This window comes from Molothrus aeneus, unplaced genomic scaffold, assembly GCF_037042795.1.
Source record: "Molothrus aeneus isolate 106 unplaced genomic scaffold, BPBGC_Maene_1.0 scaffold_36, whole genome shotgun sequence".
Classification (NCBI taxonomy): domain Eukaryota; kingdom Metazoa; phylum Chordata; class Aves; order Passeriformes; family Icteridae; genus Molothrus; species Molothrus aeneus.
The window spans coordinates 121652-141868 of NW_027099027.1; the positions used below are offsets into that span (position 1 = coordinate 121652).

The 20217-nt window shown below is 56.3% G+C and overlaps 1 protein-coding gene and 1 pseudogene across 1 annotated transcript in view; one reads left to right on the forward strand and one right to left on the reverse strand.

Moving 5' to 3' along the window:
* LOC136570728 (uncharacterized) overlaps window positions 1-20217 on the reverse strand; it is a 2607743-nt pseudogene that overhangs the window by 99885 nt on the left and 2487641 nt on the right.
* Window positions 12361-20217, forward strand: part of LOC136570729 (uncharacterized) — a 2347277-nt gene continuing 2339420 nt past the window's right edge. Inside the window, 4 exon segments of the mRNA XM_066571173.1 lie at window positions 12361-12409; window positions 12862-13156; window positions 13403-13876; window positions 13961-14232. Coding sequence (XP_066427270.1) covers window positions 12361-12409; window positions 12862-13156; window positions 13403-13876; window positions 13961-14232 — 1090 coding nt within the window.

Consider the following 20217-nt stretch of genomic DNA (forward strand, 5'->3'; position numbering starts at 1 on the left):
TCTTCTCCATAGACAGGAAGGGTGAGTTGGGCTCACATCTGCACCGCATGGCTCACAGGGCCGCAAGACTTGTAGTTACAAGAGCTTTGAAGGATTTCTTGGTCAAGAAGACACGGCCAACAAGGATATTTATGTTTTGGAGCCAATCCTTCAAGATTTCATCTTACGGACTCATGCTCTCGGGGTCTCTCACTGGTCAGAGTGACCCCAAGATAGTTCGAAAGTCTCTTTTCCCAGCCCGGCGGTCGAAGAAGGAGTCAGAGCTCTTCATTTCTGGCTCAAGGTTGTTTATTGTATCTTGTCTATAAAATTCTTTCTCCTGCCCCAGGGCGGTGTTATCTTTTAATCCTAAAAACTACCTGTACAATATTTACAATGACTTTCCAATACCTATCACCTATACAGTGAACTTCTACTCTAAACCAATCTAAAAGTGCCACCATCACAGCAAAAGATGGAGGCCAAGAAGAAGAAGAAGAAGAAGAAGAAGAGAAGAAGGAGAAAGGCTGGACATGCCCAGATTCTTCCATCTTGCCCCCTGCAGCCCCATTCTAAAAACCCCAACAATCTATTTTTCACCCTGGGATAAATTCACTATCATTCTACTGAAACTTTGGCAGCTTGTCATTCTTCATACGAGGTTGGTAATTGATTTTTCCAAGGGCTAAATCAAAGGCACAGGGGTCTTGGGCTCTGTGCCAGGGTCTCTGAGCACCCTGGGCAGGGGCTCGAGTCCTCCAGGGCAGCCAGAGGAATTTCCTGCGTTCCCACATCATGCTACAGTGTAAGCTGTAAGCTTCCTTAGCCAATCGTGTTATGACACACAAACCTCCAGCACTGCATCCTAAACTTCTTGTTTACCATTGGAACTACTTTGATTTTTTCTAGATCTTCAATTCTAAAACACTAAACTTTCCTCCACTTAAAGTTTCCTCCCCGTGTGTGGTGGTTTGACAGGAAATATGTTTTCAGGGATGCTGTGGTTAGGCCAATGGATGTTCACATTTTAATATTGGCACCTAATGTGGCCATTGGGACATTGGATTCACCTCTGAGAACACGGGGTTAAAAGCAGGGCTTTCCCCCTGGGAGGGTTCTCTTGGGTTTCCAGCAGGAAAGAGTTCAGGTCTCTGCCCCGGCCCAGCTGCTGGCTGGGCGGGCGGAGGGGAAAAGCCATGTGGCCGGGAGAGGTAGGCCTGAGCCCGGGGCTGGAAGGGTGGAAGAGAGAGAGAGAGACACCGGGAGCCATCGGGCAGCCCCCCGGGACACAGAGAGAGAGAGAGAGAGCCGGTGCCTGGGACTGTGACCTTGAACCTTGATAAACATGGGCCTGTGCCGGCAGCACGGCTGGGACGGAGAAGAAGGGGGGGTGCAGCCGGCCGCTGGTAGGAGCTTTTAACCCCTTTTTGGACAATGAAAACTTTACAGAACATTGACCTTTCCTAGAAGATAGAGTGGAAGATGAGGAAGGAAATGGGCAAGTGTGAGAGAGGTCTGGGCAAGTGAGAGATGTTGGAAGAATAGAGAAGAATCTTAGTGGGAAGAGATGATGGAGTGGCTTTTGCTGGACTCTTTTTGTACAGCCATGGACAGAACCATGTTCCTTGTGACACAGAGACTGCATCCAGGGGCAGGCAATGCCTCAGGACCAAGAGGGTTCAGTGTTGGTGCCCCTCGGCCCCAGGGGGTGAAATATGGGGGGGACAGGTGTCCCAAAGGAGAGACTGTGCCCTTTTTGGATTGGGACAAAGCATCCTTAAAAAGACAACCCTAGAAGCAGCTCTGGTCCATGTTCAGTGGTGAGAGCACTGGACATGAAAGGAAGAGGTCCCCATTGGCACAAGAAGGACTCCTTCTCCTCTTGATGAATGAGGATGGAGTATTCTGAAGGGTGGTGCCGGACTGAGAGTCGATGATTTGGGGGATGTATTGTATTGGGAATTTGGTGGGGAGGAGGGGGAGATGTATTTGTGAAGTTTTCATTTTCCTTGTGTGTTTCTTTTTTTGTTTTTTTCTTTTTTTCCTTTCCCTTGTAGTTTAGTTAATAATTTATTTTTTTTTCCAAGTGGGAGCCTGCTGTGCTTATTCCTGGTCCCATCTCACAGCAGAAACCAGGGAGAGGGTATTCTCATGGGGGCACTGGCATTGTGCCATTGTCAAACCATGACACAGCGTAGGGGGTTGTGCTGCTTAAGGGGGAGCCAGGGGCTGCCTCAGCAGTTCCTACTCTCATCTGGTCATTTGGGTTGGCCTTGACATCCCAAGTATGGCTTTGTCAGCCTGAGACGCAGAAGAGGGGTTTCATTCTTCACTTCCATGTATCCACAAGCCCTGGTTTTGACAATAATTCAGAAATTTGTGGAAGAACAGACAAATTAATGAAACAGTGTGGCCAAGCAGATGCAGAGACAAGGAGATGAGCAGCAGGGTGCTGGAAAGGAGCCCTGCTCTGAGGCTGATCCACTCCTCTGTGCCCCTCGGCAAGGCGGGGAAGGGGCTGTAAAGCCCCGTTTGAGCTGAAAGCACGAAGCAACTGCAGTTCTCCCCATCTTCCGAGGGCAGAGAGAAGCGAGCACGGCGCGGAATTGCAAAGCACAGCCCTGCAGCCCCGCGCTGCCCTCTCCCTCTTTCTCCATGCGCGCAGCCCAGCGGTGGCCACAGGGCAGGGTGACCCCGCCGCCCGCGGCCGCCCGCACCCGGCACGGGCGGCGATCTCCAGCCCCCCGCAGCATCTGGGGCTCAGGCTGCCTCTTGCCGGGCACCTCATCGCTCTCCATCCATGGTGCTGCTCCGGGATGAGCCTGCGGCCGCCCAGAGCAGCATCTGCCCGCGGCAGGAGCAGCGCTGCCGGCCCCGGGCTGCGAGCGGGCGGCCCCGGCCGATGCTTCCCGAGCGGCTGCAGGCGCTTGTAGTGAGAAAGGAATGTTCTTCCTGTCCCGCCCCGTCCCCTTTCAGAGCCCTGCGTTTCCCAGCCGGCCGGATGATTCCCTTCCCAATATATTCTTCCCTTCAGCTGTCTGTCACTATTTCAGGGGTTTCTCTAGCCTGTAGTAACAAAGTCAGTCTTTATGCTGGCTTAGGGGAAACATTTCCCTGCAAGACTCAGAGCTTGAGCTCATCTCCTTGCCCCAGTGAGGGATTCACCTGCAAAGTGCACGCAGACGCCTCTGTGACTTTTTTGGATGCAGCTCTTGGAAGAGGCTGCCCAGAGAAGCTGTGGCTGCCCCCGGATCCCTGGGAGTGTCCAAGGCCAGGCTGGAAGGAGCTTGGAGCAATAGGATAGTGGAAGGCGGTGGAATGAATGATCTTTAGTGTCCCTTCCCACCCAAACCACTCTGGGATTCTGTGATTTGTCTCTGCTTAGGCATGTCCATGCGGACACCTGAGGCTTGGGCTTTCATGCCACCCTTTCCCACTGGAGTGGCAGGAAATGGGCTGGCTTGGTGGTCTTTTGAGTGCTGCTGAAATCCAGACACAGCAGCCCTCACCCTGAAGAAAGGCAAGGCTGTTCCATTTTCTTGGTACTGCTGCCAGATTTTGGAGCCTCATTCTCTGCAGCCAGAAGAAGAAACACTTCACCCACTGAGTGGCCAGCACGGAGGGAAGGAGAGCAGCTGTGTGCTGGTGCCTGTCCTCTGCAAGGGGACACACTGTCACCCTGCCCCAGCCCTTGTGAGCCAGTCCCTGGAGAGCTGCTCTGGCCATTGCCACAAGCTCCTGGAGCTTGGTCCAAGGTTTGTTGCAGTGCAATGGATGGCTAGATGATGGCTTAATAAACTGAAGACCTAAGAAGAATTAAAAAAAAATAAATTAGGAAATAAAGAAGAAACAAGAAGCATAAGAAAGGTTTAGGCCAGAGAAGTGATCTTTCCAAAGCTGGGCAAGGAAAGCTTCTTGATTCTGCAGGATCTTAGACTTGTGGATGATAAATGCATTTCTGTTTGGTTCAATTCTGATTTTTGCTGTCAGCATGTGATGATTTTTAACCAAAAATATGCCAGAAACTGAGCTGCACTTTTGCTATCCTGCACAGGCTCCCCCCAAATCCTCTCTACAGCATCACTCTGAGCTCTCAGTAGTGCTGTTTTAGGCATAGAAACATTTGGTGTGTGCAGGTGCTGACAAAAACAGTGGGGAAGTCACAGGCTAGGCTCCAACAACTTGAAAGCTCTGTTTTACAGTGATCACAGTGACCTTCCATGGGTGAGAGAGAGGAGGTTTGAACCTCTTCAAAACATCCACTCCAACTGCAGTTTCCCAAAGAGGAAGATCTTCCCTGGGAGCCTCGCACAGGGTGAAACACTCTCACTGCAGCTGAGGGCAGAGGTTGTGTTTAAACAGGAGGGTGAGGAGCAGGCTCACTCAGCCATCCCATGTGCATGAAAAGGAGCTCCAGAGCTTCTGGTCTGATTTTTCAGCAGCTCACAGGGCCATGGAGTTGCTGGATGTGTGTTTGTGACCCCCCTCACCCAGAGCATGAGCCCTCTGCTCATTTGGCAGAGAGAGCAAGTGACCAAGGCATCTGGTGGATCTTCAGGGCGAGCTTTGAGACCAAAGCCCTTGGACACACACACACACACAGAGGTGGTGCCTGCCAGCAAAAACCTTGGATTTTTTTCAGTATGGGAAGATACATCTCAGGATTGGCTCATTCCCACAACCTCAGCACAAACTCAGAGCAACACAGGGGAGTACTCTGAAAAGAATGGGCCTTGCATTTTTGACACCTCTCCAAGCCCATGTGAAGGATTCCCTGGGAATGTACTCCTAGCTCCATCCATACTGACTGCACAGTCACTCCTGGCATTGCCACAGCTTGCTTTGTCCAAGTGTGGGTGGCTGTGGCTTTTGTGTCCCAAAGGGGACAGTCCTCCACTTCATGGCTGTGTTTTCTTCACTGAGTGGATTATTTGCTTCACTCCTGAGGTGAAAACCAGCGTGCATAGAAAACAGGCAAAATTGGTTTGGGGAATAAAATCAGGGAATGATGGGGTGGAAAAATGGCAAAAATAGGCAGAAAACTGGCCTGGCAGTATCAATGTAATTCTTAGGGCTAAGAACCAGCAGGTGACAAACAGGTGCAGCTTTTCTGGGATAAAAGGCTCCGTGCCACTTCAAATAGCATAAAAAACTTGCCTGTGGCTGGGTCTCCATGGGCTGTGCCTCTCTCCCTTGAAGCCATCCATGCGGGAGTCTGACAGCACCAAGGGCAGTCCCAGGTGTCCCTGTGCCTCGTGTCACTGTCCTTGGCGGGCCAGCTGTCCCCTTTGTGGCCTGGCATGTGGCACGGGGGGCTCAGAGCCCGGCAGGGCCGCGCAGCCGCAGCAGCAGGGCTCCCACCGCCCCGTCCCGGAACGCTTTGTCCTTGGCTGCCGCTCTCGGTGCGCGGACAAAGACCTACGAGCCAACAGGAATCATCCTTTGGAGTCTGCAATGACAGCATGGAGAAACACTGATGGGATCATTTAATAAAATCCACACTGTTTCCTTGGGGAAGCTGAATAAACAGCGCTATCAGGAGCTGCCTCAGCCAGCCCTTGAAGGCCAGCAGTGCGTGCTGCTGGGATCGTGCTCCTTGCACGTGGAGGGAGGCAGGGAGCTGGATCGAAGGGCTCATTAATCAAACGGGAGTTTGCCTCTGCTTTGGCCCACATGGAAGCCGGGATGCTGCACAAACACACCCTTCCCTTTGGCCGTGAGCTGGCCACCTCCTCAGGCCAGCTGCAGGTGAGGGATGCACAGAGGAATGTGTGACGCCTCTTGTTTGCATTCCCCCTCACATCCAGGGAGGAGCCCGGGTCCCTCTGTGGCTGGTCCTGGCTGAGAATCCCCCTTGCTGCTCTTTCTGTGGAGAGCAGCTCAGTTAATCCGTGCCAGCTTCTTCTCCTCCTGCCCACTGTTGTCTGGGGACTGCCAACCCCCCGTCCCTGCTTGACACGTTTGGAGTGAGGCTGGGTGTGGACGTGTTCATGGAATCACAGAACCCCCAAATGGTTCAGGCTGGAAAGGATCTTAAAGCTCATCCAGTCCCACCCCCTGCCACAGGACACCTTCCAGCATCCCAGATTGCTCCAAGCCCATCCAGCCTGGCATGGAACATTTCCAGGGATGGGGCAGCCACAACATCCACACCCACAAATATTAATGAATGTTGGACTTGAGACAGCACCTAAATCCATTCCTCCTTTGTTAATCTGATCCTAAGATGCATTATGATCCAGGGGAATCAAGGAGTTCTCAATGCCTACCCTTGTATCTCCGTTCTTGGAGTCATGTCACTGAGAATTTCAGTGTTTGTTTAAAAACTTTCTCAGATAAGGTGTGAAGCCTGAGATCACTTTCAAGACTCAAACTTTTGCTATCAAGAAAATTAGCTTTTAAAAAATGCCGTGGTTTGAGCCAGTGTCACAGTTTCAGTGAGTTTCAGGCGAGGAGTCCACAGCCCCATCAGTGCCAAGCCTTCCCTTCTAAGAACATCTTCCCCCCCTTTTCCTCCTTTCCCACCTTAAAGAAGAAGCTGAGGAAGCTGGAGCCAGTGCTGCTGTTGCCATCACTGCTTCTGGAATTTCCTTGGCAAGTGTGGCTTTTCTGCCATTTCTGTCCCTGCTGACTTCATCCTTTCAGCCCCTCTCCTACTTCTGGAGGTCTTGGTGGGCTCCATCCTCCAAAACCTCAACTGGCCTTTTAGGAAATCTAACATTTCTTCCTGTGAGTCCTCCGTTGAAAGCTTGTGGCCATTGCACCTTTCAGTGAGGCCAAAAACCTCAATTTATATCACTTCAACTTATTTCTGACTCCCACAATTAGTTAATCTTGCATTGATGACTGCCCATTCTTAATCATGGGTCTGTTGCTGGGACATTCAGTGCATTCAGACCAAGGGGTCTCCTGACTTTCCTTAGTCTTTGGGTTTGGACTCTGTCCTGGTGCAGTTTTCATCAGATTTGGGCCAGAGGGTGCTGGACACTGGAACAGACTCCCCAGGGAATGGCCACAGCCCCTGTGAATTCAAGGAATGTTTGGACAAGGCTCTCAGACCTGTGGTGGGATGTCCCGCGCAGGGCCATGAGTCAGACTCATGATCCCTGTGAGTCCCTTCCAGCTCAGGATATTCTTGGATTTGTTGGAGTCAATCATGGATATGAACAAGACACCTCAGGGTGGATCCCTTTCTCTGCTCTCTGCTATTCTGCTCTTTCCTGGCAATCTCCAAGAAAATTGCTCTGCACTAATCTTTTTTTATCAATTGCAGCAGCTTGCTGGGTTTTCTTCTAAATCTTCCAGATGTCTTTGATCAGCCATGCAAAACACTTTTCATTTTCTCCTGAACTTTGCTTTTCTCTTGAATAAAAAGTGCAGCCAGACTTGCTTAAGAGGTTTTCTTGAGACAGTACCACTTTCCTTTCTATCTTATGGACCGTGTTTTGCCTTTTAATTTCACCAACGTGACACCTTGGTTGGACAGGGCCGGGTGATTTCCTCATTTGGATCCAGTGGGGCTGGGATTTCCAGCCCTAAACTCCTTGGACTCTGGCACCAAAAATCGATCATAACATCACACAGCAGCTTCTCCCTTTTAAACTTTCTCTGAAATAACCAAAACAGCTCTTAAAATTCCTTTCGCTTACAGCTTACGCTGTGGCATGAGTGTCTCATATCTCGCGACCCCTCCTCGAGACCCCTCTTAGGACCCATCCGCACCCCCCAGGTCCCCCCACAGTGCCCCAGGACCCCTCCCCAGACCCCCCCAAACCCCCGGACCCCTCCCCAAAGCCCCCCCAGACCCCCCGGACCCTCCCCCGCCCCCCCCCCGATCCCCTCTCAGGCCCCTCCCGCTCCTGTCCCGAGCCCGGGGGCTCCCGGCGGCGGCGGGGAAGGGGGCGCCGCTTCTGGCTCGCCTCTGATTGGCTGGGACGGCGAGGGGGAGGCGGGCCTTGCTGAGGGGATCCGCGCCGTGATTGGTTAGTTCAGGGACGTGCAGCGCGCTGATTGGTTGGTTCGGGGCGGGGCGCGCCGCGCCGCGCCGCTATTGCTGGGAGCCCGCACACGCGGTGGAGGCGCGAGATTCTGAGGGAGAGCGGAGCTGAGGTGGGGCCGGGGGCAAACTGGGGGGGTTTGGGGCGGGTCTGAGGGGAAATTGGGGATTTTTAGGGGCATCGACGGGAAACACGAGGGTGTGCGGTGGGTTTGGGGGGAATGAGGGGGTCTGAGGGGGCTTTGGTGGGTCTGAGGGGGCTTTAGGGAGCTTTGGGAGGAGCTTGAGAGCGTCTGGAGCGTTCTCAGGTGGGTTTAGGGGGAACTGAGAGGAATTGGGAGAGTCTGAGGGGATTTTGGGGGATTGCGAGAGGATCTGGGCCGTTCTGAGGTGGGTCTGGGGAATTTCGAGGAGTCTGAGGCGATTTCATGAGGTTTGGGGGGATTGAGGCGTCTGAGGGGGATTTGGGGCAGTTTGATGGATTTGGGGGCGTCTCAGGTGGGTCTGGGGTGAATTTTGGGGAGAACTGGGGGGCGTTGAGGGTCCTGGGGAGGTTTTTGGGGTCCTGGGGAGTGTTTGGGGGTCCAGAGAGGTTCTGGGCCAACACTGGGGGAGCTCTGCGGGGTTGGGCGTTCCTGGAGGGGTCCTGGGGGAGGTTTGGGGGTCCCGGGGGGTCCCAGGCCCACCCTGAACCGGGCTCTGGGGGTTTCGGGGGGAGGGGGCACTGCAGGGGTTCCCCCCCCCGGTTTTTGGGGGGTCTCCCATGGTGCCCCCTCCCCAAAAAGCTCCCAGGGCCCCCTGAAGTGGCTCCTGTTCCACCGGCCGGTGCCCCCTGATCCAGGACGGCCCCACTGAGTCTGGGGGGGTTTGTGGGGATTTTGGGGTTCTGAGAGGGTTTTTGGGGATTTCAGGGTGGCTTTTTTGGGCTTTGGGGGATTTTGTTTGGAGTTTGGGGGGAATTATTGGGGTTTTTGGGAAGAATTATTGGGTTTTGTGATGGTTATGTGATTTTGGGGGGTTTTGTTGATTTGGGGGATTTTGGATTTTTGGTGTTTTGTTGGGGTTGTGGGGGCTTTTGGGGGGAGATTTATTGAAAATTTAGTGAGGTTTTTAAAATTTTGGTGAGTTCCACTGGGATGTTTGGAGATTCCCTGGGGTTTTTGAGGGTTTTCTTGTAATTTTTGGGGATTTGTGGGGTTTTAGTGGAATATTAGGGGGGCATTGGGGCATTCCCTGGGTGTGGGGAAGGACTGAGAGGCACCAAAATCTCCTTAAAAGCCCCGAAAGTCCCAATAAAACACACAAAATCCCAATTAAATCTCTCAAAATCCCATTAGAACACTCTAGAATCCCAATAAAAGCCCATAAAATCCTTTGGAATGCCAAAAACCCCCAAAAATCCTGATTAAACTCCACCAATCCCCCAAAGATGTCCCCAAAACCACAAAATCTCCCCCAAGATCCAAAGAAATCCTGGCAACACCCAAACCCCCCCAAATCCCACCAAAAATCCCAAAAACCCCAAATCCCCAATTAATCCCTCGGAATGCCACCACAATTCCAATAAAATGCCCCAAAATCTCCTAAAAATCCCAATAAAACCCCAGGAATTTCTGAGAATCCCAAAAAATCCCAACAAAATCCCAGTGAAACCCCCAAAATTCAAAAAGAGCCACAAGAAATTTCAATAAACCCCCAACCACCCCCAGAAAAACTCCCCCTCAAAATGCCAAGAAAATCCCCCAATATCCAAACCCCCAAAATCCACAAAACCAGCCACTCCCAGTCAATCCCAGTGTGATTCCAGTCGCTCTCAATGAGATCCCAGTGTAAGCCAGCATGGACTCAGCTGCTCTCACTGGGATCCCAGTGTGATCCCAGTTGCTCCCAGCATAATTCCAGATGTTCCCAGTTCCTCCCATGATGATCCCAGTTGTCCCAAGAATAGTCCCAGTCCCTCCCAGCAGGGTCCCAGTCGTGCCCAGTTGCCTCCAGGGTAGATTCAGTTTCCCCCAGCATCGTCCCAGTTGCTCCCAGCATGATCCCAGCTGTTCCCAGTGTGGTTCCAGTGCCCCCAGGATGGTTACAGACACTCCCAGTATGTTTCAGTTACCTCAGAATGATCCCAGTCTTTCCCAGTTCCTCCCAGTTTCCTCTAGCATTATCCCAGTTTCCATCTGTTGCTCAAAGGGTGGCCCCAGTTGCTCCCAGTATGATCCCAGTTGCCCCAGTTGTAGTCTCAGTCCTCTCAGCATGGTTCCAGAACCTTCCAGCCGATCCCAGTTGCTCCCAGTGGGTCACATTTTCCTCCCAACATGGGCCCAGTAGCTCCCAGTAAGCCCCAGTCGGGTTCCATTCACGCCCAGTATAATCCCAGTATGAGTGTAGCCACTCCCAGTATGATCCCAGTCCCTTGCAGTCTAATCCCAGTTGCTCCCAGTCACTCCCAGTCTGATGCCAGTGCCCCCAGAGTGATCCCAGTTGCTCCCAGCATGGGCCCAGCTGTTCCCAGTGTGCTTCCATCACTCCCCAATGGTTACAGACACTCCCAGGATGGTCCCAGTTGAACCCAGTTGCCCCTGCTCTAGTCCCAGTCACTCCCCAGATGATCCCAGTCCCTCCCAGCTTGGTCCCACTCACTCCCAGCTGCCCCCAGTGTGGTCCCAGTTCTCCCCAGCATGGTCCCAGTTGCCCCCAGTGTGGTTCCAGTCCCCCCAGTATGGTTCCAGACACTCCCAGTATATCCCAGTTGCCCCCAGCATGTCTGCAGTCATTCCCAGGCACTGCCAGTGGCCCCAGTAAGGTGTCAGTTATCCCAGTATGATTCCCCAGTCATGCCCAGTATATCCCAGTTGCCTCCAGCAGGCATCCAGTCCTTCCCAGTTCCTCCAGTTTGCTTGCAGCATCATCCCAGTTTCCCTCAGTTGCTCCCAGTAGCCCAAAGTGTGATCCCACTCGCTCCCTTTCAACCCCAATATGATCCCAGTAAGCTCCAGTTTGATCCCAGTCACATGCCAGCCCTCCCAGTGGGGTCCCAGTTTAATCCCAGTTGCTTCCAGTCTCTCCCAGTATGGTCCCAGCTGCCTCCAGTGTGGTTCCAGTTGCTCCCTAGATCAGCCCAGTCAGTCCCAGTATGATGGCCATTTGCTGCCAGCGTGCTCCCAGTTGCTCCCAGTCAGGCCCAGTCTGGGGGATGATGTGCAGGGTGTGCTCCCAGTCCCTCTCAGATCCTCCCAGTATTAGTCCAGTCCCTCCCAGTATGATCCAGAGATGAGCCCAGTGTGCTCCCAGTCCCCGCCAGTCTGAACCAGTTGTGCTCCACATGGTTCCAGTTGCTCTCTTTCACCCTCACTTTTGTTCCAGTCACTCCCAGTATGTCCCAGTGTAGCCCAGTTCCCTCCTGCATCTTTCCAGTTCCTTCCAGTATGATCCCATTTGCTCCCAAGCACTCCCAGTCAGCATCAGTGTAGTGGCACTCACTGCCAGAATGATCCCAGTCAGCTCCAGCATGATCCCAGTTCATCCCAGTATAAGCCCAGCAGATTCCAATCACCCCCAACATGCAGCCAGTCACTCCCAGTTCCTCCTGGTGTGATCGCAGTTGTTCACAGCTGTTCCCAGTCACTCTCAGCATAATCCCAGTCACTCCCAGTATATCCCAATTGCCCATAACATGGTGTTAACTGCCCCCCGCAGGCTCCTACTCGCTCCCAGTATGATCTCAGTATGATCGCAGCATGATCCCAGTATCCATCAGTGTGATCACAATCTGCCCTGGTATGGCAGTATAATCCCAGTATGATGTCAGTACAAACCCAGTACAGCCCCAGTCGCTCCCAGTCCGATCCCAGTGCAGCCCAGTCCCTGGCAGTGCTGCCACTGCTGGGATCCCCCAGGCCTGTGTGCGTTCCCCCCTGGCGGATGTGCCGAGAGGAGCCCCAAGGGCTGGCAGTGGCCAGGCAGGGTCCCCAGCAAGGCCCAGTTTGGATGTGCAGCCCCCAGTTTGCCCAGTTTGCCTCTCCTTTGGCCCGGGCCGGCTTCCCCCGCCCGCAGCGGCTGGGAGCAGCCGAGAGCCCCGCGCTGCCCATGCCGACCTGGCCCGGCTCCATCGCCGCTGCTGCCGCGGGCTGCGAGGGCTGCGGGAACGGGGCACCGAGGGTGTGGCTGCTGCTGGGGGAGGAGGAGGAGGGAGGGAAGGGCAGGGATGGAGGGGGAGGAGGAGGCGGGGTAAGGGGGGAGAAGGAGGGGGAGGGATGAAGGCGGAGAGAGGGCAGCGATGGAAGCAGGAGAAGGAGCAGGGGTTAGGGAGGAGGAGGAGGAGGAATGAAAGGGGCGGGATGGAAGAGGAGAAGGAGGTGGGGTAACAGAGAGGAGGGTGAGGGGGGATGGAAGAGGAGGGACGAAGGCGGATCAAGGCTGAGCAGGAGGAGGAGGGCAGGGATGGAGGGGGAGGAGGAGGCAGGGTTAGGAAGGGGGAGATAGGGCTATGGAAGAGGAGGAGGGGAGAAGGAGAAGGAGGTGGGGTTAGCGAGGAGGAGGAGCGGGGATGGAAGAGGAGGGACAAAGGCCGATCAAGGCTGAGCTGCGGGAGCCACGCGGTCTCGAGCCCTGCCTGAATTCGCAGCCCCCACCTGTGGGATCATCGCCCCCCCCCATGGCTCTGGTGAGCGGGGAGGGGGAGCCCAGTCTGGATATCCCGGGGGTCCTGGGTTGGTTTTTTGGGGGGATGTTTGGAAAATGAAGAAGTCCAAGGCTGAGCGGAAAAGGCCCCTCGGGGGGACATCGGGGGGTGGCGGTGCTGTCCTGCCGGGGATGCCTGGGGGGATCTCGTTGCCCTTGCCTGTGGCACGGAGGAAAATCCCATGCTGTCCTTGTCCTTCCTCGCCCCGAGCAGGAGCTGAGCATGGAGAGCAGGGAGGACAAATGCCCGCGGCAGAACCTGGTGGCAGAGGCCGTTTTGAGCGGCTCCACGGTGCAGGAAGCCAACGGGGAGGAAAAGGCCCGGAGATGCCGCACGAGGAGGGGCTGCAAACGCAGATGGCGGGGATGTGAGGGGGAAAGAGCCAGCCTGGGCCGGGAAGGCGGCCGGAGATGGAGCCAGAGCTCGGAGCTGGTGCTCCATGAGCAGCTCCATGATGGGGAGAAGCCCCACACGTGCGAGGAGTGTGGGAAGAGCTTCAGGTGGAACTCTGAGCTGATCAGGCACCAGAGGACCCACACTGGAGAGCGGCCCTACAAGTGTGATCACTGCAGGAAGAGGTTTCAGACCAGCTCCCATCTCCTCCGACACTATCAGAGTCACACAGAGGAGAGGCCCTTCCACTGCCCCGACTGTGGGATGGGATTCCAATGCAACTCCACCCTCGTGAAGCATCGGTGCATCCACACTGGGGAACGGCCCTACCAATGTGTGGAATGTGGGAAGAGCTTTGGACACAAAGGGAACCTGTTCCAGCATCAGAGGATCCACACTGGGGAACGGCCCTACGAGTGTGGGGAGTGTGGGAAGACCTTCAGGAGGAGCTCTGACCTTATAAAGCACCAGAGGATCCACACTGGGGAGAGGCCCTATGAATGTGGGGAGTGTGGGAAGACCTTCAGGAGGAGCTCTGACCTTATAAAGCACCAGAGGATCCACACTGGGGAGAGGCCCTACGAGTGTGGGGAGTGTGGGAAGAGCTTCAGGCTTAGCTCCAACCTGATCAGGCACCAGAGGATCCACACTGGGGAACGGCCCTACGAGTGTGGGGAGTGTGGGAAGAGCTTCAGGAGGAGCTCTGACCTTATAAAGCACCAGAGGATCCACACTGGGGAGAGACCCTACGAGTGTGGGGAGTGTGGGATGCGCTTCAGCCAGAGATCTGACCTAATCAGGCACCAGATGACCCACACTGGGGAGAGGCCCTACGAGTGTGATAAATGCAGGAAGAGGTTTCTGACCAGCTTCCATCTCCTCCGGCACTTTCTGAGTCACACAGAGGAGAGGCCCTTCCAATGTCCCGAGTGTGGGAAGGGATTCAAGAACAACTCCACCCTTGTCAAGCACCGGCGCATCCACACTGGGGAGAGGCCCTACGAGTGTGATAAATGCAGGAAGAGGTTTCAGACCAGCTCCCATCTCCTCCGGCACTATCGGATTCACACAGAGGAGAGGCCCTTCCGCTGCCCCAGCTGTGGGAAGGGATTCAAGCACAACTCCCACCTCATCATTCACCAGCGCATCCACACAGGGGAGAGGCCCTACGAGTGTCCCCAGTGTGGGAAGAACTTCTCCTGCAGCTCTACCTTGACCCAACACCAACGGAGGCACCGGTAAGGGAAGCCCTGCGAGTGCCCCGAGTGCGGGAAGAGCTTCGTGCGCTGCTGCAGCTCCATCCCCCACTGGAGGAGGCACTTTGGGCACAACCCTGGTGAGCCACATTCCCTGTGGTCCATGTTAGGAACACATGTGGCTTGTTTTCCTTTTTTTTTCACCTTAATGTTTCTCTGTTCTCCATCTCTTTGCACTCCAAAAGCCAAAAGGGATGGATCTGTCACCTCAAAACAACCCTAATCCCACTGAAAACAGCTCAATATTACCCCAAACAGCTCATCCCCACCTCAGAAAACCTCAATTCCATGCCAAACCCCCTCGATTCCAGAGCCACCAGGCTTAGATGGGTTTGGGAGGAGACAGGCAGAAGTGTGATCCCTTTTTGGAGAGGTGGGATGGGGGTTGTGTGGGGCTGGGTGTGTGGGGTGTATTTGGTAGCAAATAAAACTTTCCGAGTTACTGATTTCTGTCCCGTTCATTTTCAGACAGTTCTGTTTGCAGAGTGCCACCTTCTCAGCTGATTCAATTCCTTTTTAAAATCATCTAACACAAACAATCCAAAAATCAATATCCAAATAAAACCACCCACACACAATTAAATTTTTAAAAATAATGTTAATATTTTAAGAGTACTAAAGGATATTATTAAAGTTTAATTTTTTGGTTAAAATGTCTGAGAAATTATAGTGGTGTTTGGTTTTGTGTTTAGAATATTTGTAATATGAATTTTTAACTAAGGTGTGTTAGATTGTATGTTAGTTTTTTAGATATTTTTTATCTAAGTATATTAGTTATTGAGTTAAAACTTTCAAAAGGTATTTCTAGATATATAATTTGTTTATTTATATGCATTGGTAATATTATAGTAATAGTTGTTGGTTTGGGTTGAATCATTGTTGGAGTATTGTAAAGAAGACTTGAGATTTTTATATTCCATTTTTATTTTAATTTATTTAATTTCAATTATTATTTCTTTGTTTATAATTTTATTGCAATTTGTTCAGGGGATAGGAAGGAAGTTCAAGGTCAGGAACATTTTTTCCTGGCTGGGAACTGGAATTCCAGACCCTGGGAGTGTGTGCAGGACCCCACAGACTGGGATCAAATGTGGGCTGGGATCAAATATGGGCTGGGATCAGATATGGGCTGGGATCAAATACGGACTGGGATCAAATACGGGCTGGGATCAAATACGGACTGGGATCAAATATGGGCTGGGATCAAATATGGGCTGGGATCCTTTGGATTGGGGCTGCACAGGCTGGGACCATAAGGATCAGGACCACACAGACTGGGATCAACTAGACTGGGATCAAATATGGTCTGGGACTCTATGGAATGGGACCATGCAGATCAGGATGATCGAGACTGGGATAAACTGGGTTGAGATTATAGGGACTGGGATTGCACAGCCTGGGAAAAAGCTTTGGCTACCATTGGCTGCCTTTGGCTGCCATCCCCGTCTGAAGGTGGCCACATCAAGTTGGTTTGATCCTGTTTGGGGGTCCCATCCCCCTCTTCCCCCCGCTCTCCCGCCCCTTCCCCATCATTCCCCCAGTCCCCAATCCCCTCCCCCGTGCTTGGTTTTGGGGGTTCCAGGCCCCTCCTGCTCCCTTTGGGGGTCCCGACCCCCCTTTGGTTGAATTTGGGGCCCCCCCGCCCCCCTTCTCCCCGTGCCCCCCGCTCCCCCCGCGGCCGGGGGGGCTCCCAGCGCCCCCAGTGCCACCAGTGCGGCCCCAGCTGCCCCCGCACGCCCCATCGCCATCGCCGGGGTCACCGCCCCCCGCCCCAAATTCCGCTCCTGGACACTGAGAGTCATCAGCGACAAACGCTCTGACTGGCTGGGAATGGCCCCTGGAGCAGCGGCACAGGGACCTCTGCAGCCTGAGCTGCCCTTGTTCCTCTCTGTCCGTGCCCGGAACGCAGCGCACAGGGGAACGGCAGCAGGGCCCTGCGCCTCCCCGGGCTCTGGTTTTGCGTCGCTTCAGCTCCACGGAGACGCGGCTCAAGTGAAAAACCCAAACGGTTTATTAAGGGAAAGGGGAGGGCTGAGCTGGGAGGCAGAAAAGGGGATGGGCAGGGCCTGAGGGCTGCAGGGAGGCAGCTGCCAAAAGGGAGAGAGATGGCAGGAGCTCCTGGAGCTTGCCACGGGCTCAGCTCTGAGCAGCCAGAGCTGTGCCTGGAGCTCCAGCTGGTCCATCCTGCTCTGCAGGTGCTCCCATCTTCAATGGGCACTGGAAATCGCCAATGGACGCCGGTACATCTGATCCAGCAGACCAACAAAGTCCTGCAGATCTTCTTTCAAAGGTCATCTGAAGCAGTTTGCTCATGCACGATGGGCTCTCATCTTCCTTCAGGGCTTGAAGAGCTGGAAGAGAGAGGAACAGAGGCACGGTCAGAGGCCAGATTGAGGGAATCCAAGGAAAGCCTCCTGCCAGGGCCATCCCCGCCGGCTCTTGCCATGGCCAGGAGGGAGCGGGAGACAAGGGCTTGGGCCGGAAGGTGCTGGCCACGGATCGCCCACGTTTCCCTGACAGCTCTCTGGGCTCTGCCCCCGCCGCCCCTGGTCCGCACGGGGAGCAGAGCCCTCCGCAGCCCGGGCACGGATTGTAGCTGCGGGGCCGGGATGTGCAGCTGCCCCCGGCGGTGCTGGCTGCCACGCGGCTGCCCTGACTCACCCTCAGTGAGGACCTGGAGCTCCTCCTTCTGCCCCATCATGAGCACTCCGGCCAGCCCTGGCAAGACAGAGCCCGTGTCGGTCCCGGGCGGCACAGCTGCCCGGCACGGGCGCTGCCAGCCCTGCGGCCGCACGCCCTCCTGCCCGGGCAGGGCTCCTGCCGGCCCCTGCCGCACGCTGCCGCCCGAGGGCTCGGCTGCGGGAGGGCGGCGGCAGCGCCGAGGGCGGGCGGGGCTGCAGCGGCCCGGGCGCGGCTCCCGCTGTAGCCGGGGCAGCAGCCGGGCCGGGGGCAGGGAGGGGCGCCGGGCTTGGGGCTCACCGATGAACCTGACGGCCGCCTCTCGCAGGGGCCTCTGTGGGCTCCGCAGGCGCGGCAGGGCCCAGCGCAGCTGCTCGGCCGCTCGGCTCTCGTCCTGCAGCAGCTGTGGGGAGCGGCGGCAGGGAAGGCTCGGCACGGGCTCTGCCCCTCGGCCGGGCGCTCCCTGCGCCCAGCAGCGGCCGAGCCGGCCCGCACGGCCCGGGGCAGGGAGCAGCGGGGGCGGCGCAGGCTGGCGGGCCCGGCTGCGGCGCCGGGCAGGGCCACAGCTGCCAGCGCCCCGCACCGAGCACCGGGGGCAGGGCTCGGGCTCCCGGGCTGGCCTTACCAGGCTCTCGGCGAACTTCGTCCGCCGCTCCTTCGTCAGCAGCTCCTCCAGGTCCCTCCTCCTCAGGAAGCGTGCCGCACAAAGCAGGGCTTGGCCGGAGGCCTGGAGAGCGGCAGAGAGCCGCAGGTGGCACCCGAGCCCAGGGCACAGGACCCGTGTCCCTGCACCACGGCCAGGGGAGGCTGGAGCCCGCCAGGCGCCGGGGCAGGAGGCGGCTGAGCCCCCTGCCAGGCATGCGGCAGCGTCACAGAAAACCTCACCTTGGCCACCTGCAGGTTCTCATCGTGCCAGTGCAAGAACAGAGGGAGAAGGCTCTGGTTCACGACTGTTGTGAGAAGCTCTTCCCCCTCTTCCACTACCAGCTCCATCACCTTGCAGAAGAGCTGAATGGAGAGCAGTTGCACGTGGCTGTTGTCCTGAAAGGAAAGGAAAAGTCCTAAGCACCAACTACTCCAGGCCCGTTGGGGCAAAGGCCCAGAACTGCACATGGCACAAAGTTTCCAGGTAGCATCCAGTGCCCTTGGCTGGGGCACAGAGCCTTACGTTCTCAAAGTGTGGCAGGAGGGGCTCAGCCAGCTTCAGGGCGGTGAAGGGTAGCAGGAGGTCTTTGTCCTGGAGCATATGTGTGAGCACACAGAGGCTCATCCAGACCACCTCTGCATCTGGATCATCCAGCTGCTGCACCAGGTGTTGATAGAGGCCGCGTATTCCTTCTCCCTGTGCGCAAGACCAGGCTGTGCTGTGAAGCCGTGAACGGCCGCAGCACCAACAGCTGCTTGGGGCACTGGGGCAGCTGAGGCGGGAGGCAGGAGAGCTGAGAGCAGCTGCCTCTGCTGCCAAAGGCCAGCCAAGCCCAGAGGTCTGCATTGCCCAGTCCCATGCTGCCAGCGGGGCTTCAGCCACTGCCCCCTTCTCACCAGCGAGGGCTCCTTGCTGAGCACCACGAGGCCTCTGAGCACCAGGCGCAGCCTGTCCCTGCACTGGCTTGGCAGGTGCCTGGATACCACCAGCAGGGCACTGGGACCATGTTTGCTCAAGTCCAGGCACTCGAGGAGCTGAAAGGCACAGGCCAGTGATGGGGGAGCCGGCCGGCAGGAGCCCGGAGCCGCACAGGGCTGGGCCCAGGCAGCAGCAGCAGCAGCAGCAGCAGCAGCAGCAGCAGCAGCAGCACAGGGCGCGGGCAGCGTCCCAGGCAGCTGCGGCTGCCAGAGGGCAGAGAGCTGGGAGGCAGCTCAGCCAGGCAGCGCTGCACACCCGGCTCACCTCCACAAGGAACGCCAGGGCGGGCAGATGCCAGCGGGGCTGCTTCCCCATCAGCAGGCTGAGCAGGTGCGAGGCCATGAAGGGACACAAGGGGCTCAAGCCACGGCGCATCTCCCTGCCAGGGGAAAAAGGCACCAAGGCCCTGAGCCAGGCAGGCAAACCTCTCTCTGACTCACAGAGGTCTGATCTTTCCCCAGCACTCTGCAAGGGCACATGGGCCCCTTGGGAGGCAGCTGCTCCTGGGCATCCTCCTCTCCCAGCCTTTTCCAGTCTGCTCGGCCCTCCCTCGCTGACAAGGCCCTCTCGCTGACAACTCCGGGGACTGTGTGGGGCACTCTGGGCAGGGGGCACAAATGCTGGCAGTGGTGGCAGGAGTAAGGGATCTCACCTGGCCAGCAGACCCGCTGCATAGTGCTGGGTGTTGGGACAGAGCAGGGTGTCCCAGAGCTGCTTTTGCTCCGAAGCCAGCAGATTCTTGCCAAAGCCCAGGTGGGAGAGCAGAGCCTTCATGGTCTGCGCTGCAAACCTGCGTGCCGAGCAAAGGCCAGGTCACTCTGGGAGCGCTGGCCCTGGCCACGAGGACGTGGGAAGGACGGGGCGACTGGCACCTGTTGGGGTGGCAGGGAAGGCCGTGTTCCTCCCGGCACACTCTCCAGAAGCTCCAGGTCTCAATGTCCCCTGGCATCTGCTCTGTGGTGGTGACAATTTGCCAGAACAGAGCCACGAACAGTTGGGGAGAATGAAGCAGAATGGCATAGTGCCACTCAGACATGGGGGCAATCCTCCACAGCACCAGAGTGGCCTGCAAGAGACAAAGCAGCCCGAGGCAGCGCTCAATGCCAGGGTGTCCATGAAGCACTCGGCTTGCTGCCCCTAGGCCGGCTTTGAGCCCAGGCAGGGAGCTGCAGGCTGGGGAGAGCAGGGAGAGCTGCTGGAGAGGCGACCGGGAGGGCGAGCAAAGGCCAGCTCCAGAAACTCACAGCCAGGGCAAAGACGGCCTTGTTGTCCCCGCAGGAGAAGCTGCCGTAGGGCGGCTGCTCCTCCATGGCAGAGAGCAGCGCTGGAAGCACCTCCTGGGCGGCCACTCCCGACGTGCCCATGGCTCTCCACATCAGCGCGGCGGCTCTGTGGGAGCGGAGCTGTGCGTCAGCACCGTGCCCCGTGCGGCTGCGTGGGCCCGGGTGACAGAGCCCCGGTGCCCTGAGGGGCAGGGAGGGAGCGTGACAGAGGCTCAGGAAACAGAGGGGCCCGAGGCTCCCACAGCTCTCCGCCTGTCTGGCAGAGCCCGCTGGACAGGCTGGACAGGGCCAGGGGCCCTACGGGCCAGGGAGCACCGAGCTCTTGA